We start from the raw sequence: 17,804 nt of genomic DNA on the forward strand, positions 1-17,804 counted from the left end.
ATGCTCAAATTGTCCCAGATATGACCAGTGGGAATCTCTTCAGTCTAGTTTCTGTCTCTATCATTTTTTTTTTCACTCTTTCCCAACTTTTTGGAAAAACAAGATGTTCCAGGCTCGTTTTATGTTTTTGTTCTCCCAGCTTTGAAACCAGCCATTTTCCCAAGAAGCCCTGGTTCCTTTTAATGCAGAATGCTATTTAAAAAATCAACATCTGTGTTTTTGGTGTGTTCATTGCTACTGGGGTGTCATCGCTTCTAGGTTCTCACGCTGGACAGAACTAGAAACAAATGTCCATAAGTATGTACACACATATTTGTACCTATCACTGTCTATCTATGTACATAGTTATAAAACCATGCCTTCATACCCAAACTTCCAGTTCCATTACATTGTCTCAGGGTATATCCTATTCTACTTCTTTTTTTATGTTTGTAAATTTCATTTCTGGGACTAGAGAACTTGACTTCTGTCATCTTCAGTACATTTACATATTTGTTCAATTTATCCAGTCTCCCAACATGTTGCTTTGTTTTGTTTTTGGTCACACCACTAGGCATGCAGGATATTAGTTTCCCAACCAGAGACGGAGGCTACTTCCCTTGCATTGGAAGCCTGGGGTTTTAACCACTGGACCGCCAGGGAAGTGCCTGTGTCCATCTTTTTAAAAGTGCATCATCTATGCACTGGCTTTGCCCTCTGGCTGACCCCCTTGTGGTCACCAGACAACTGTGCCAGTTCCTGGCCTCATTTCTACACGTGGCAGTGTCCAGAGTCACAGAGGGACCTCTCCCCAGGTGCTCCTGTGTAAAAAGCTTAACATGCCCCTGACAGGCCTTTTGTCCTATCACACTCCTCAGAACCGAGTCCCACTCCCACTCCTAAAATACCTGCCCAGAAGATTGGGATCACTGCGGTGGGCTGAGACCACACAAGTGTTGCCCTTGATACTGGGAATTTTCTCACCCTTCCCTGAGTTCTGTAGGAGGTAAGTCTGAGGCTCTGCCAGCAGTAAAAAGAGGGAGATTGCCATGGGGTACCCCTCCATCACAGTCTGCTCCACCTGGTCAGCAGAGAAGAGAGGGTAGATACGTGGATACTCTCTCTACAGAGGCTGCATTGAAAAGCCTGGGAATGTTCCTTAGGCTTTCATGGCTCTCTTTTTTTAGCTGACATTTTAGAAACCAATGCTTGTGGTAAGTTTGGTCAAATTGACAAACAAAGGACATCCAGAAACTTGGCCTTCTTGTTACGGTTTGAGATGTCCATCATTAAAAGTCTGTAGGAGGATTTTACAAAATACTTCTTTCCGCTTTGATTTTTTTCGGGGGGAACTGAGTTTAAAGCCAAATACAATAGAGTGGTGTGATTATCTTAGAGAAGTAGTTCTCAATTTTTTTTTTTTTTGGTTTCGGGATCCCTTTACAGTCTTAAAAATTATTGAGGCCCTCAAAGATCTTTAGTTTATGTTTTATTTATTCATAGTTACCATATTAGAAATTTTAAAGGAGAAACATTTAAAATAATGATAAACCTATTCTGTATTAGTATAAGTAATATATTTTAAAGAAAATTGAACTCTTTTTAAGACAGAATCTGTAATGAGAATAGTATCATTTACATTTTTGCAAATCTTTTCAATGCCTGGCTTAATGGGAAATAGCTGAATTCTCCTCTCTGCTTCTGCATTCATCTGTCATCCAGGCACATAACCTATAGCCTCTGGAACTCCACTGAACACTTGTGAGAGAATGATAGGAGAAAAGATAAATCCAATCTTAATAATATTATGAAAATAATTTTGACCTGTGGATTACCTGAGTGTTCTGGAAACTCCAGGAGTTCCCAGACCACATTTTCAGAACCTCTACCTAAAAGGAACTTTGCTTGCTATGCCCACACATGATTTACAATGACCTCAAGCAGCAGCATACATAAAAGTGGATGAGATTTTAAAAGGAGACTCATAAAATTGGTCATGACTCAGAAAATGGAAGTCAGATCAGTGTAGCAATGTGAAATAGTTCAGAGAATCTGATAATCCAACAGAGACCTAGGGAAAACCCAAAATCATGAGCAGATAATTAAGTGGTTTTCTCATTTCACCAATCCTTTGAATCTTTAAAATATGATTTGCACAAAATATGTGTAAATATATATCACTGCTGCTGCTGCTAAGTCGCTTCAGTCGTGTCCGACTCTGTGCGACCCCAGAGACGGCAGCCCACCAGGCTCCCCCGTCCCTGGGATTCTCCAGGCAAGAACACTGGAGTGGGTTGCTATTTTCTTCCCCAATGCATGAAAGTGAAAAGTGAAAGTGAAGTTGCTCAGTCGTGTCTGACTCTTAGCGACCCCGTGGACTGTAGCCTACCAGGCTCCTCCGCCCTTGGGATTTTCCAGGCAAGAGTACTGGAGTGGGTCGCCATTGCCTTCTCCGAATATATATGACTAAATATATCTTTAAGGTAATATCTATTATGTAAAGCACATTTAATCTCCCCCCCTCTTTTATTTTTCAGATTTACCATTTCAGATGATTTGAAGGTTGGCTTTTTCAGCACAGACCATGCCACTCAAACAGATTCCAGTGAGATTCTGCCATTGAAAGAGTTGAGCTTAGCTACACAAAATCTAGTGCAGGTAAATCTGAATTTATTTAGAAACTCCTGAGATAATTTGTATTATTTGCCTTCATGTTTCTTTCCTTGACAAAAGTGAAATGATTAACATTTTTAAAATATTAGCATCTTCTATAAACTGAGGTGGATAACAGTTGTGTGTGTGTTTTTTTTTAATTATTAGTATAAACAACTACTTCAGGGCATGGCTACCCACTCCAGTGTTCTTGTCTGAAGAATCCCATGGACAGAGGAGCTTAGCAGGCTACAGTCCATCAGGTCACAAAGAGTCGGAGACAACTGAAGTGACTGAGCATACAGCATACACACTACTTCTATTTGGGGCTTCCCAGGTGGCCCTAGTGGTAAAGAACCTGCCTGCCTACGCAGGAGACATAAGATATGTGTGGTCGATCCCTGGGTTGAGAAGATCCCCTGGAGGAGGAAATGGTAACCCACTCCAGTACTTTTCCCTGGAGAATCCCATGGACAAAGGAGCCTGGCGGGCTACAGTCCATAGGGGTGCAAAGAGTCAGACACAACTGAAGCAACTTAACACACACACACTACTTCTATTTGCATCCTATTTATTTCATGTATGTTAACTTTTTTTTTCTCCCTGCACTGCATGGCTTGCAGGATCTTAGTTCCCCGACCAGAGAGAAACTAAGCCTGGGTTCTGACAGTGGAAGCTAGAGTCCTAACCACAGGGCCACCAGGGAAGTCCTTATGTTAACTTATTTGGGGAAATGTTTTCATACTCTCTCTGTAATTCTTTTGCCATCTGTGAACATTTTCTGTTTAGGATACTTGAAAAGTTTTATAAAATGTTTTTGGCATATAGAAAGATGTCGAGAATAATACAATGAATAACTATGTCACCCATTGTCAGGGAGGAAGAAATTTTCCTCTATCCCTCTCAATTCTTCTGGCTAAGCTAAAAATTGAGTTGACCTGAGACAGATTAACAGAAAATCCAACAAAAACTTAAATACCATATACATGGGGGAGACCGAGGAAAATTGAGTAAGTTGTCTAAATAGCCAAAGGTCTCACCTTCAGGTAAAGACAGAAGAGGGCGTTGAGGGTAATGGTATGGGACTTCAAGGAGAGGAAGGCAATTCACATGAAGATGGGAAAGCAAATGTCTGTCAACTCATGTTCGCCGGGCCTGCAGAGACAGTGGGACACAGAAACTTTAGCTCACTTTGCTGGGTTCCCATCTGTCTACACACCGGTTGTTTGTCAGTTTCCAAGTTGTGTCCAGCTGTTCTTGACCCCATGGACTGCAGCATGCCAGGCTTCCCTGTCCTTCACTGTCTCCCAGAGTTTGCCCAAGTTCATGTCCACTGAATCAGTGATGCCATCCAACCATCTCATCCTCTGTCTGCATACCTAGTTCATGTTATAATACAGGTATCTATGATGCTGACTCCCTTCCTGAAGCAGGTCCTCCATCTTTTAGGAAGTTAAGGGAAAGTTTATGGGTTCTTCCTGAGTCTTTCGGTCCTTAAAAATAGTCAGCCTAAATAAATACTCTTGCCAAACAAACAGTTTGTGATGGCAAGTTTTGCTCCCCTATACCACCATACACCGTTGTCAAATCTTGATGCATATGTCCATGCTAAGTCGCTTCAGTCACGTCTCACTCTGTGCGATCCCCTGTGTGAGCAACTCTGTAGCTTGCCAGACTCCTCTGTTTATGGGTTTCTCCAGACAAGAATACAAGAGCGGGTTGCCATGCCCTCCTCCAAGGCAACTTCCTGACCCAGGGATCAAACCCTCATTTCTTAATGTCTCCTGCATTGGCAGGCCAGTTCTTTACCAATAATGCCACCTGGGAAGCCCCAAATCTCAATATTCTATCATATTTCCTTTGGGACTTAAAAAAAAGCTTTTTTTAATTTTTAAAAATTTTATTGAAGTGATATTTCTGTGGTGGTCCACTGGCTGGGACTCCAAGCTCCCAATGCCGAAGGTCCAAGTTCAATCCCTGATCAGGGAACTAGATCCCACGTGCCGCAACTAAAGACCCAGTGCAGCCAAATAAGCTTTTTAAAAAATAAAATAAGTAAAAAAAATAAAATTTTATTGAAGTGTAGTTGATTTACAGTGTTGTGTTTCTTTCTTTTATACAGCAAAGCCTTGGTGCTTTTTTTGATTGTAAAGTAACAGAATGTTTCATAGACATCAGATATTAAGACTTATTATTAAAAGTCCTAGCCAACAAAACAGTGACATAGGGTGGTATACTACTGTAAATAGTATTTCACTTCTGTTTTCTCACTTAGTAACATAACTTGGAAATCAGTTATATACATTGGTGCATAAAGAGCTTCTTCATCGATTTTACAAGTACATCATACCACAAACTGGCATCATTTATTTAGCTATCCCCTCCTGATGGACATTTTGGTCATTTCAGATCTCTTATCAAGATGAATAATTCTGTACATACTCACATGCCAGTAAATCTAGGGTGTAAATTCTTAAAAGTGAAACGTCTGAGTCAGAGGATGCATGCATTAGTCATTTTGGAGGATGTTGCCAAATTGCCCTGCATAAAAATTATACCAATTACACTCCCACTTCGGAGGGTGTCTCTTTTCCCACACACTTCCCAATGTATTGTCATTTTTTTTTTTTACTGTGTTCTGTGGCATGGGGGTTCTTATTTCCCAGACCAGGGATAGAACCAGTGGCTCCTGCAGTGGGAGTGAGTGAGAAGTCTTAACCACTGGACTGCCAGGGAAGTCCCAAGGGATAACTTATTCTCCCTGGTGGCTCAGATGGTAAAGAATCTGCCTACAATGTAGGAGACCTGGGTCTTTCGATCCCTGGGTCGGGAAGATTCCCCTGGAGGAGGGAATGGCAACCCACTCCAGTATTCTTGCCTGGAGAATTCCATGGACAGAGGAGCCTGGCAGGTTACAGTCCATAGGGTTGCAAAGAGTCAGATGTGACTGAGCAACTAATACTACTATGGGAGGAAACTGCTGGAAGCCTCCTTTCCCTTCCTCCATCAGCATCTGTTAGTTCTGCAGATTAACTGGAGTTCCCCAATGTACACGACTCTGGAGATGTAATCTTAGATTCAGGACAGGCCCCTGACCAGGTGCCCAAGTTACCTGCCCAGAACCAGGCCAGGTGTTGGAATCTTTACACAGAGTGCCCTTAAGCTCTATAATGACCGATGTTTTTTCCACTTTTAGATTACTAAATCCCTACAGGTGGATTTTGGGTTCCTCAAGCAATTGATGCAACTGAAGTTTGAGGACCGTCTTAAAGAGGAATCTTACAGACTCTTCACTACTCTACATGACAGGATCATGGCCGCTGAAAAACATTACCAACAGGTAGAAGTTCTCTCATTTCCTCTGTTTTAAAAGTAATTAATTTTGTGGATTAATTTTGTGTTTAGTTGTGTAGGCACTACAGTTTTTAGCTTGGCAACTTATGAGGGTAATTTAATTTACATATGTTATCTCTAATGATACTTACAGGGCTTCCCTAGTGGCTCAGATGGTTGAGAATCTGCCTGCAATGTGGGAGACCTGGGTTTAATCCCTGGGTTGGGAAGATCCCCTGGAGAGGGAAATGGCAACTCACTCCAGTATTCTTGCCTGGAGAATCCCCATGGACAGAGGAGCCTGGCGGGCTACAACCTGGTCACAAAGAGTCGGACATGACTGAGTGACTAAGCATAGCACGTGATAGTTACATAAAGCTGTGTGGCACCTACAACTTTACCACGTGCAGGAACGTTTATATGTAGTCTGTGTACAAACTCATTTAAGCCTCACAACTAACCTGATGAAGTACATACAATTATTATACAGATGAGATCTGTATTATACAGATACAGCTGAGGAAACCAAGGCACAGAAAGGTTAATTCACCTGCTCAGTGTCACTGGTTAAGAAACCACTGGGGTTTAGGTTCTAGGTCAGACAGTTTCATGCTTGAGTTCCAGCCTTTAACTGAAATTTTATATGAACTTATTTGTGCTTTAATGGCTCTGTAGAAGCCAAAGACATGAAAACTCTGCTATTCTGAGGAATTCCCCAAAATCTTTGATCATGTTAGCATATTTATCTGTGATTAAAAATGGACATTAGTGTTGCTTTTCTGCTGTGAAACAAAATACCCACGTGTTGTTGGCCTCACAATTTTTTTTTAAGTATTTTTTTAATATGGACCATTTTTAAAAGTCTCTATTGAATTTGTTGCAATATTGCTTTTGTTTCTTGACGGGGAGGGGGTTGGCCCCAAGGCATATGGGATCTTAGCTCTCTGACCAGGGATCAGACCCACACCCCTTATATTTAAGGTGAAGTCTTAACCACTGGACCACCGGGGAAGTCTCCAGAGTAACTTTTAATGCATTTCCTCTTTAAGTCTCCCAACAATCCTCAAGTGGAAATCCTGTTATCCCTACCTTACAGATAAGGAAACTTGCTTAAAATTTAAGCTTGCTTAAAGTCAGGCAGGTTAAGTCCTTGCTTAAAATCAGAAAGATGGTAAGTTGCACAGTGACATTGAAATCCAGTTCTGTCTGATTCTGAAGCCCACTGATTGTTTACACTCCATGTTGGAAGCAAAATTGGTAACAGAATCAAGAGTATATTTTATGCATAACAGATAGGATTAAATAATTTGATTAATCAGAAAATCTATTTCTGCTTTATTGACTATGCCAAAGCCTTTGACTGTGTGGATCACAATAAACTGTGGAAAATTCTGAAAGAGATGGGAATACCAGACCACCTGACCTGCCTCTTGAGAAACCTATATGCAGGTCAGGAAGCAACAGTTAGAACTGGACATGGAACAACAGACTGGTTCCAGATAGGAAAAGGAGTACGTCAAGGCTGTATACTGTCACCCTGTTTATTTAACTTATATGCAGAGCACATCATGAGAAACGCTGGGCTGGAAGAAGCACAAGCTGGAATCAAGATTGCCGGAAGAAATATCAATAACCTCAGATGTGGAGATGACACCACCCTCATGGCAGAAAGTGAAGAGGAACTAAAAAGCCTCTTGATGAAAGTGAAAGTGGAGAGTGAAAAAGTTGGCTTGAAGCTCAACATTCAGAAAACGAAGATCATGACATCTGGTCCCATCGCTTCATGGGAAATAGATGAGGAAACAGTGGAAACAGTGTCAGACTTTATTTTCTTAGGCTCCAAAATCACTGCAGATGGTGACTGCAGCCATGAAATTAAAAGACGCTTACTCCTTAGAAGAAAACTTATGACCAACCTAGATAACATATTCAAAAGCAGAGACATTACTGCCAACAAAGGTCCATCTAGTCAAGGCTATGGTTTTTCCAGTGGTCATGTATGGATGTGAGAGTTGGACTGTGAAGAAAGCTGAGCACCAAAGAATTGGTGCTTTTGAAGTGTGGTGTTGGAGAAGACTCTTGAGAGTCCCTTGGACTGCAAGGAGATCCAACCAGTCCCTCCTAAAGGAGACCAGTCCTTGGTGTTCATTGGAAGGACTGATGCTGAGGCTGAAACTCTAATACTTTGGCCACCTCACGCAAAGAGTTGACTCATTGGAAAAAGACCCTGATGCTGGGAGGGATTAGGGGCAGGAGGAGAAGGGGACGACAAAGGATGAGATGGCTGGATGGCATCACCGACTTGATGCACATGAGTTTGAATGAACTCCGGGAGTTGGTGATGGACAGGTAGGCTTGGTGTGCTGTGATTCATGGGGTTGCAAAGAGTCGGACATGACTGAGCAACTGAACTGAACTGAACTGAACTGAATCAGAAAATGACTCTAGTTTGAGGATTAGTGGCCCTAGATTTCTTTTCATGAGCATGGTTCATCGAAAAAGGACCAGGACCAAAAGAGGATATGGATTCCAAATATACTTCACTATTTTATTTAATTATTTTCTAATTAAATTTTTATTGGAGTATAGTTGCTTAACAATGCTGTGTTAGTTTCTGCTGTGCAGCAAATTGAGTCAGTTATGTGTGTATACAGACACACACACACACACACACATATATATCCCCTTTTTCAGATTTCCTTCCCATTTAGGTCAACACAAAACTTTAAGTAGAGCTGCCTGTGCTATACAGTAGGTTCTCATTAGTGATCTGTTTTATACAGAGTAGTGTATATATGTGGAGAAGGAAATGGCAACCCACTCCAGTGTTCTTGCCTGGAGAATCCCAGGGACGGGGGAGCCTGGTGGGCTGCCGTCTCTGGGGTCACACAGAGTCGGACTCGACTGAAGTGACTTAGCAGTGTATATATGTCGGCTTCTCAGGTGGCTCAGTAGTAAAGAATCTGCCTGCCAATTCAGGCGATGCAGGAAGATGTGGGTTGCATGCCTGGGTCAGAAAGATCCCCCTGGAGTAGGAAATGGTAACCTACTCCAGTCTTCTTGCCTGGAGAATCCCATGGACAGAGGAGCCTGGCAGGCTACAGTCCATGGGGTCGCAAAGGAGTCAGAAAGGACTTAGCAACTAAACAACTACAACAACTAAGACACTAAAAATCTGTGATATGAAGATGAGAGAACATGGTCACATTCACTGTGTTTCTTTTATCCATACACACTCTCTATTGCTTTGGTTAAGTGTAAGTGAAAATGAAATGTGTTGTTTTAGGTGGAAGCCTAAGGGAGATGATTATATAGTGAAATTTCAAGAGAACGTGATGATTTGAATGGTGGATACTTAGTCCCCCCCACCCTCCTCCCCTTGTAGGTCTGATAATTATATTTGGGAATACATCATGGTACTCTCTGTATTTATTTTTCATTTGCAGAATGGAGAGAGCTTACGAAAATGCTACAATCAGCAGCTGGCCGATGCCATAGGCACTATCAAAGGGATGTACCAGGTGAGTTTTGAGGGCTGTCAGGGGCGAGAGCAACTTGGTATCCTGGGAGTGCCCAGTATGGAGCTCATCATGGATTGCCAGTCAGCATTTTTTAGCTTTCAAGATCTGAGTCCTTGATCTTCAGGTCACCAAAAAGGGATCAGGTCCTTGACTGTCCATGCTCACTTTAAATTGACCACTTGATGGTGACAGAACACTCCAGAGACTGGAAACTTCCAGTGGAGTATCTAGCACACCTGGGAAAGTGATCCAGTTTGCTTGGTGAGCATGCAGTTCGGCAGAAGGAGGTAAGGGAGTCTCAAGAGAAAGTTCATCAGGTCTGTAGTAAATGCCAGGGAACGGTCTCGGATCCTCAGTGGAATAACTTCTCTAATGATGGGGACACTTCTATCTGTCAGAAACTGAGCATCCCTCTCCTACATGATGGGGAAATTCATCATTTCCCATTATTATGTTTTCATCTTAGTGAGGACCTTGAGATTCTTTTAGTCTTTATAACTATCATCTTGTCTTTCATTGCCGTATATTTCCATAAAGAAACATTGTTATTTATGTATTTGGCTGCATCGGGTCTTATTGCAACATGCAGGATCTTTTGTTGTGGCACACAGATTCTCTAGTCTGGGACTTCAAAGGGGAGGAAGTGGGAACTTCCCAGGTGACACAGTAGATAGGAATCTGCCTGCCAGTGCAGGGAACACAGGTTCCCTGGATTGGGAAGATCCCACACGCCATGGAGCAAGTAAGCCCCTGAGCCACAGCTGCTGAAGCCCACGTGCTCTGTAGCCGCACACTGCAGCTGCTAAGCCTGCGTGCTGATGTACTGAAGCCTGAGTGCCCTGGAGCCTGTGCTCTGCAGCAAAATAAGTCACTACAATAAGAAACCTGAGTGTTGCAACCAAGAGTAGTCCCGCTTGCCGCAACTAGAGAAAGCCCGAGAACAGCACTGAAGACCCAGTGCAAGCAAAAATAAATAATTTTTTATAAAGGGGGTTGGAGAGGAAGGAAATGAAGATGGAAAAGCAAATGTTTGGTAAACAAATGTTTGCTGGGCCTGCCGAGACAATGAGACACAGAGAGGACCCTGATCTCTAGGCCCTGCCAAGTTTCCCCCACCACACCTTGTCTATATTTTTTTACAAAATATGGAAACAGGCCCTTTATCTAAATTCCTTAGGCAGTGAAGGGGAAAGTAACAAGAGAAACTTTCCGAGTTTTCTGTTTCTTAAAAATAATTAGCCCAATTAATCCTCATGTCAAAGGGACACATTTTGGGGATGGCAAATTTTGGTCTGCTACAATTTTCTCCTACCATTTCTTCACTTATTCATTCATCTCTGCCAACTGCACTGTTGGAGCACTTAATAAAATGTTAAATAAAAGGGATGACAGCAAGCATCCTTCTTTTCTATTTTTACATCCTTATTTTCTATCTGATCTTACAGGGAATGAATATAGCATTTCAACATTACACACAACACTTGCTATAGGAACTTTCAGGCTATGTATTTTACTATATGACTTGAAAAAAATCACAAATGCATTTTAATTTTGTAAAATGTGGGGTTTTATGAATCTATTGAAGGGCCATATTTTTTTTTAATCTCTTAATCTCTTGGTGTGGTAAAATTAATTACTTAATTTTTATTTGAATGTTAAGTCAACCTTTCTTTCTTTGTATAAGCCCAACTTGATCATAATGTCCTTTTGTTTGTCTCTCAAATTTGTTTCTGAACTTAGTGTGTTCATATTTTGCTTACGATATTTTAAATCTGTGTTCATCAGTGTGGTGAGCTATACTTTTCTTTTTTTATGCTGTTCTTATTGGGTTTGGGTATCAGGATTATGGTAGCTTCACAAAATGAATTGCAGGATATTATCTGCATCCTTGGCAGCATCTGTGTAAAATTAGAACTCTTTCTTCCTTAAATATTTTAAACTGCCAGGAAAGCCACCTGGGCCTAGAGGCATTGTTTGATGGATATATTGACATATTTTGAAGTCCCCATTCAATTTCCTTAACTGATTATGAGACAATTTGGGTTCTGTATTCTTTTTGAGTCAGATACAGTGAAGTATTATTTGTTAGGGCATTTGTCTTTCCTTTAAACTTAAAACTTTGTTAGAATAAAGTCTTAATATGTATCTTACTGCTCTCAAATATTTTAATCCCACTAACCCTACTGCATGTTTTTATTAGTATCACCTTATTGTCTGTTTTCATTGAGTTTTTTTTTTTTTTTGGAGGGGGGAGGGCACTGCTCTGGTTTCCATTGTGGTGCTCAGGCTCTTCCCTTGTGACTTGCAGGGACTCTAGTTGCCCTGTGGCAGATGGAATCTTAGTTCGCCAGCCAAGCACTGAACCCTGGTCTGCTGCGCTGGAAGGCGGATTCTTTACCACTGGATCGCCAGGGAAGTTCCTTGATTAAGTTTTAAAATATCACTTACTGTGTTTTTTATGAAACAAAGTCCTGTGTTTGGCTTGTTTGGTTACTTTTTAATGGTTCTTGCTCTATACCTTAGCTCATCCTTCTATTTCTATGCATATATTTGAACGTATGTGATCGATATTCCACGTCTTCCATCTTTGAGGGTCTGATAAGTACTGGCTGTCGCTCATGATATGTCCTTTACTTTCGGGTTTCACGGTGTTTGATTGCAAACTTATATTTCTATGGAAACTCTTTTAGGCCTGGAATAGAGGTGAGTCTCTACAGAGAAGATTTCTGTTTGCTTCTGTGAGACTCCTGTGTCTGTGACCACCTTAACCTAATTTTCAACTTGAGGCATTATTTTTAGACCACCCAGATGTACGAATGTGGGCCACCTCAACTTAACAAACTCAGAAGAGATTTTCTTCCCTCCTCCATACTTTGAGCCAAGTTTCCAGATAGGAGGCGATTTCACTTTCCCTCGGGTGGGAGGCGGTAGAGGGTCCAAGGTGGTTGCTCCTAAGTCGTTCTCACCCTGAAGTGATCGCCCTTTGGCGTCTCAGCCTTCATGAGGTGGTCTCCTGTTGTTGGAATCCCCATTTGGAGGGGGCCTTTGGGATGCCTTTTCTCTGTGTCCTCTAAAGACATGTAAACCAAAGTTTAAATTTTTACCTGGTTTAGCAATGCCCTGGAGTCCAGGCCACCTTCAGTGTTCCACACACTTCTCTGGATGCCTGCATTCACTTAATTTTGGCCTAACTATTCCTTACTTTGTCAGCTCATAGAAGCATTTTACCTATCGTATCCAGATTTGTTGTTGTTTACAAAGTAAAAGTCAGAATAACATGCTTTTTTAAACATAATGTTTTTTAAGTTTTTTTTTTTTCTTTTTAATTTTAGTTATTTATTTTTGGCTGTGCTGCGTCTTCCTTATACACTTGGGCTTTCTCTAGTTGCAGGGGACTGCTTTCTACTTTCAGTATGCGGGCTTCTCATTGTGATGGCTTCTCCTGGTCCAGAGCATGGGCTCTCGGGTGCTCAGGGTCGGTGGTTGGGGTCTGTAAGCTTAGTAGTTTTGGCACACGGGCTTAGTTGCCCCTCTACATGTGGAATCTTCCTAGACGAGAAATGGAATCCACATCCCCTACATTGGCAGGTGGATTCCTATTCACAGCACCAGCAGTGAAGTCCTGATGTTTTTTGAAACTTGCTTTTATTTTTTTTAAGATATTTACTTGATTATATTTATTAAAGTATAGCTGCTATACAGTGTTGTGTTACGGTCTGGTATACAGAAAAGTGATTCAGTTATATATACATGTATATATGCGTGCATGCTCAGTCACTAAGTCGTGTAGGACTCTTTGTGACCCCATGGACTATAGCCCACCAGGGTCCTCTGTCCATGGGAATTCCCAGGCAAGAATACTGGAGTGGGTTGCCATTTCCTTCTCCAGGACCGTGCTTTTATAAGTCTTTGTGTCTTTAACAATTTCTGGGTCACTAATAAACTTTTAGTTCCAGAAAAACATCTATTTCTGCTTTATTGACTATGCCAAAGCCTTTGACTGTGTGGATCACAATAAACTGGAAAATTCTGAAAGAGATGGGAATACCAGACCACCTGACCTGCCTCTTGAGAAACCTATATGCAGGTCAGGAAGCAACAGTTAGAACTGGACATGGAACAACAGACTGGTTCCAGATAGGAAAAGGAGTACGTCAAGGCTGTATACTGTCACCCTGCTTATTTAATTTATATGCAGAGCACATCATGAGAAATGCTGGGCTGGAAGAAGCACAAGCTGGAACCAAGATTGCCAGGAGAAATATCAATAACCTCAGATATGCAGATGACACCACCCTTATGGCAGAAAGTGAAGAGGAACTAAAAAGCCTCTTGATGAAAGTGAAAGAGGAGAGTGAAAAAGTTGGCTTAAAGCTCAACATTCAGAAAACGAAGATCATGGCATCCAGTCCCATCACTTCATGGGAAATAGATGGGGAAACAGTGTCAGACTTTATTTTTCTGGGCTCCAAAATCACTGCAGATGGTGACTGCAGCCATGAAATTAAAAGACGCTTACTCCTTGGAAGAAAACTTATGACCAACCTAGATAGCGTATTCAAAAGCAGAGACATTACTTTGCCAACAAAGGTCCATTTAGTTAAGGCTATGGTTTTTCCAGTGGTCATGTATGGATGTGAGAGTTGGACTCTGAAGAAAGCTGAGTGCCAAAGAATTGATGCTTTTGAACTGTGGTGTTGGAGAAGACTCTTGAGAGTCCCTTGGACTGCAAGGAGATCCAACCAGTCCATTCTGAAGGAGATCAGCCCTGGGATTTCTTTGGAAGGAATGATGCTGAAGCTGAAACTCCAGTACTTTGGCCACCTCATGCGAAGAGTTGACTCATTGGAAAAGACTCTTGATGCTGGGAGGGATTGGGGGCAGGAGGAGAAGGGGACGACAGAGGATGAGATGGCTGGATGGCATCACTGACTCAATGGACGTGAGTCTGAGTGAACTCTGGGAGTTGGTGATGGACAGGGAGGCCTGGTGTGCTGCGATTCATCGGATCGCAAAGAGTCGGACACAGCTGAGGGACTGAACTGAACTGAATAAATTTTTAGTGTGCATCAAATGCTAAAAAAATATATGGCAGAATAAGTGACTATTACTCTTTTCTATATACCTTTTGTATGTCTAGGAATAGAAAGCCCTGAAAGGATTAGATGCTTTATATGCATCAGTGTTTCATAAACATGTGCTGGTTAAATATGCTTAGTCAACAGTGTATTAATTGTGGTTCGTTGGTTTATCTAATTAAAGAATTATTTTAAAGATATGAAAGTGATTCTTTGAATCTTTGCTTTGGCTTGTTGGCATCACTTTGATCCATGACCTCAGACAGCTTTCCAAATCCTGGCCACCCAGTTTGTTAAGGCTTAGTCATAAGAAAGAAGAGTTGGAAAAACAGCCTGGATACACACACTTGTGGTTAAGAGGGAACTTTTGTTAATGTGAATGACTCTCTGCTGCCCTCTGGAGACCAGTTCAGGATACAGGTCCAAGTGCTTTTTCAGCTGTGGAACAAGGTTTTAAATCTATTTAATGACCCTCCTGCTGGTGTGCACAACTCGAAGCCCTGGGCCAGCAGCTGGAGGGTGTGGTCCCCGGGGATGGAGGCGGGTGGGGGCGTCCCTCCAGCTCTGGAAGCCGAGCTAGCCCCAGGGGACTGGAGAAGCCTCCCGTCCTTAGGGACAAGAATTAAAAAAAAAAAAAAAAATCTATTTAACTATTAAAACAAGTTCTTGTGTGCTATTATAGTACCTTATTTTCAGATAAAAGAAAATGTTTTGTTAAAACTTGCACCTTATTTAGCTTCTTTTGGTCCTGGAAATGTATCAGCTCTGATTCGGATAGGAAAACACATTACTTTAGGTCCCTCAGACACTGAGGGATTTAGAAGCAAATAAAACCCTTTAGAGAGACTGGAGGAATAAAAGCTTGGGAGACTGCCACTAGCTTTCAAATAAATAAGCAATTTTTCCAACATCATTTATTGAATATCTCTGCCTTTTCTCTTGGTTTTTGATGTTTTCCTCATGTAAACTGATAAACTGAGGCATATTACATTTTTAAGAGTTTGGGCAAAAATAAATAAGTTATGGGGTTGTATACAAAGGGCTAAGGGATGAAGTCACTACTTTCTTATTGGGTATTTTTTCTTCTGGAGGAAAATTCGGGCTAGATAGAGAGCCTTAGGGAACTGAGTGTTGAGGGGACTTTGGAGAAGGATACAGAGGAGCGGAGGGAGCCCTGCGTACCTACACATGTCGTTCTGCACAGACCTGATCTCTTTGACTCTGACATGGTGGGGCTGCAGTCCTTTGTCTTAGGTGGCGCTGGTGATGGAGCTGAACTGTGAGTGGCAATGCTTGGGGAAACGTCCTCCTTTTCCCAGGGCACATAATTAATGACAGTGAAAGCAGCTATCACTCAGTGACTTATTTACTATGTCCCAGGCACTATGCAAAGTGCTTCATGTGCTTTTATATTTCTGCAGAAAGACAAAAAAGACTCGTTAGACTCAAATGGATTGCAGGAAAATGTAAATTTTAATACCTAAGTTTTTATCCCAGTGCCTTCCTTTTTGGTGTGACTGTGATCAGCGTTCAGAAGGAAAGGTGGATGAACTAACCCTCCTCTTCCACGTGTCCTCACTCGAATATCTGGATAAGACCCTACTATCTCGTGTCTTCTCCCCTCTGGCTAAGCTGCCATCTCCTGGAATGAAAATCATTATAAGTTGACTTCAAATATTCTCCCATGATATCTTCCTTATCAAATAATCACATCTGTTTTGGTAACTTTGGAGAGATCGTTGCAAACAACTCTTAGTTCACTTTTCAGGACTACAACGCTCCTATGGATAGCAAGTAGCAGTGCTTATTTCAGGGACAGCATTTCAGGTTTGTCTTCTTCCATACTTCCTGAAATATGGATGAAGGTTCAAGGAAGAATTACCCAAATCCATTTCAAGGCTATTATGTTAAACATGAGTCTGTTAAAATGGTGAAATAGTAAAATTATAATTAAAAGTCTCTGAAGAGAGGTAGTATGTATTCTTACAATAGAAGCCTTGCTGTGTTGTCATTGTCTTCCACTTTTGGAGGATGGCAGAGGTATAGAAGATCCCGTTCTAATGAGAGCACTAACTTTAGATTCCAAATTTTGATGCAGCAAATACTATCCAGGTGTTAAATAATTTTTATTTCAGATTATTTTTTAAAAATTCATAATGCAATAAGATACCAATATTTTGGTGTTTGGAGGGGATGAAATTTTCCAGACTTTGATTTATGAAACCAAGATGGGCTTCTGCCAAGGGCAGGGCGCATCCTCTTGGATCGCCAGTAATGCAATGGCCTGAGTGAGGCTTTTGTTGAAAAGACAGTGAGAGAGAAAACTGCTTAGATGAAATGACAAGAAAATAAAGACTATAAAGAAAAGAGTTGCAAAATAGGTCATCCCATACTCACTATGACACAAGCTGTACAAAGCATCTTCCCCCTTAACTCTCCCCTTTCTCCTGAGTGATCACCCCCTTGCGTCCCTGAGTGTGAGCAGCAGGATGTGGGCACCCTTGTGATTAGGGTGTCCTTCTACCTCCAGATGCTGGGAGAGCACCTTTCTTATGCGAGGTTGATTTTCTGCTTTCAGGGAGACAGAAAGAAGGGTCAGAGTGTCCCTCTTGCATTGAACATTTCTTAAGTAACTTTAATTCAAAATAATCAATATGCCATGGAGGCACATTTTAGGGCAGGTTGCACTGGGCCCCCAGCAAAGGATGATGAAATTTTGACAAGCGTAGGGAAAATGGGGAAAAGATAGGGACGTGGCCCACTTGACATCATAGAGGCAATTAAGGTTCAGGGCACAGCCAGGGAACTGCTAGTCCTTTGGTATAAGAGGCTGAGGAAGTGGTGAGAGCTGATATAGCAAAGGGAACCCATGGAATTTTTTTTTAAGTCTTTATTGAATTTGTGACACAATATGGCTTTTGTTTTGTGTTTTGGTTTTTTGGCCGTGAGGCATGTGGGATCTCAGCTCCCCGACCAGGGATCAAACCCATAGACCCTGCATTGGAAGGCAAAGTTTTAGCCACTGGACATCCAGGGAAGTCCATGGAACTTATATTTTATCTCGAAGACATCAAATAATCATCATAGAATTCTAAGCAGCTTTTTTTTGTGAATTAATTTTTACTGGAGTATAGATGATTTAGAGTGTTGTTTTACTTTCTGCTGTGCAGCAAAGTGAATCTGTTATATTATACATATACATGTATCCACTCCTTTTTGGATTCTTTCCTCATACAGGCCA

General features: G+C 41.6%; 1 protein-coding gene across 1 annotated transcript in view; it reads left to right on the top strand.

Annotated features, from left to right (window-relative positions):
* Nucleotides 1–17,804, top strand: part of C13H10orf67 (chromosome 13 C10orf67 homolog) — a 100,970-nt gene that overhangs the window by 11,749 nt on the left and 71,417 nt on the right. The window contains exons 2-4 of the mRNA XM_027558127.1: nucleotides 2,517–2,637; nucleotides 5,828–5,971; nucleotides 9,411–9,485. Coding sequence (XP_027413928.1) covers nucleotides 2,517–2,637; nucleotides 5,828–5,971; nucleotides 9,411–9,485 — 340 coding nt within the window. The remainder of the gene's footprint in view (nucleotides 1–2,516; nucleotides 2,638–5,827; nucleotides 5,972–9,410; nucleotides 9,486–17,804) is intronic.

Source organism: Bos indicus x Bos taurus, chromosome 13 (genome assembly GCF_003369695.1).
Source record: "Bos indicus x Bos taurus breed Angus x Brahman F1 hybrid chromosome 13, Bos_hybrid_MaternalHap_v2.0, whole genome shotgun sequence".
In the NCBI taxonomy this organism is placed as follows: domain Eukaryota; kingdom Metazoa; phylum Chordata; class Mammalia; order Artiodactyla; family Bovidae; genus Bos; species Bos indicus x Bos taurus.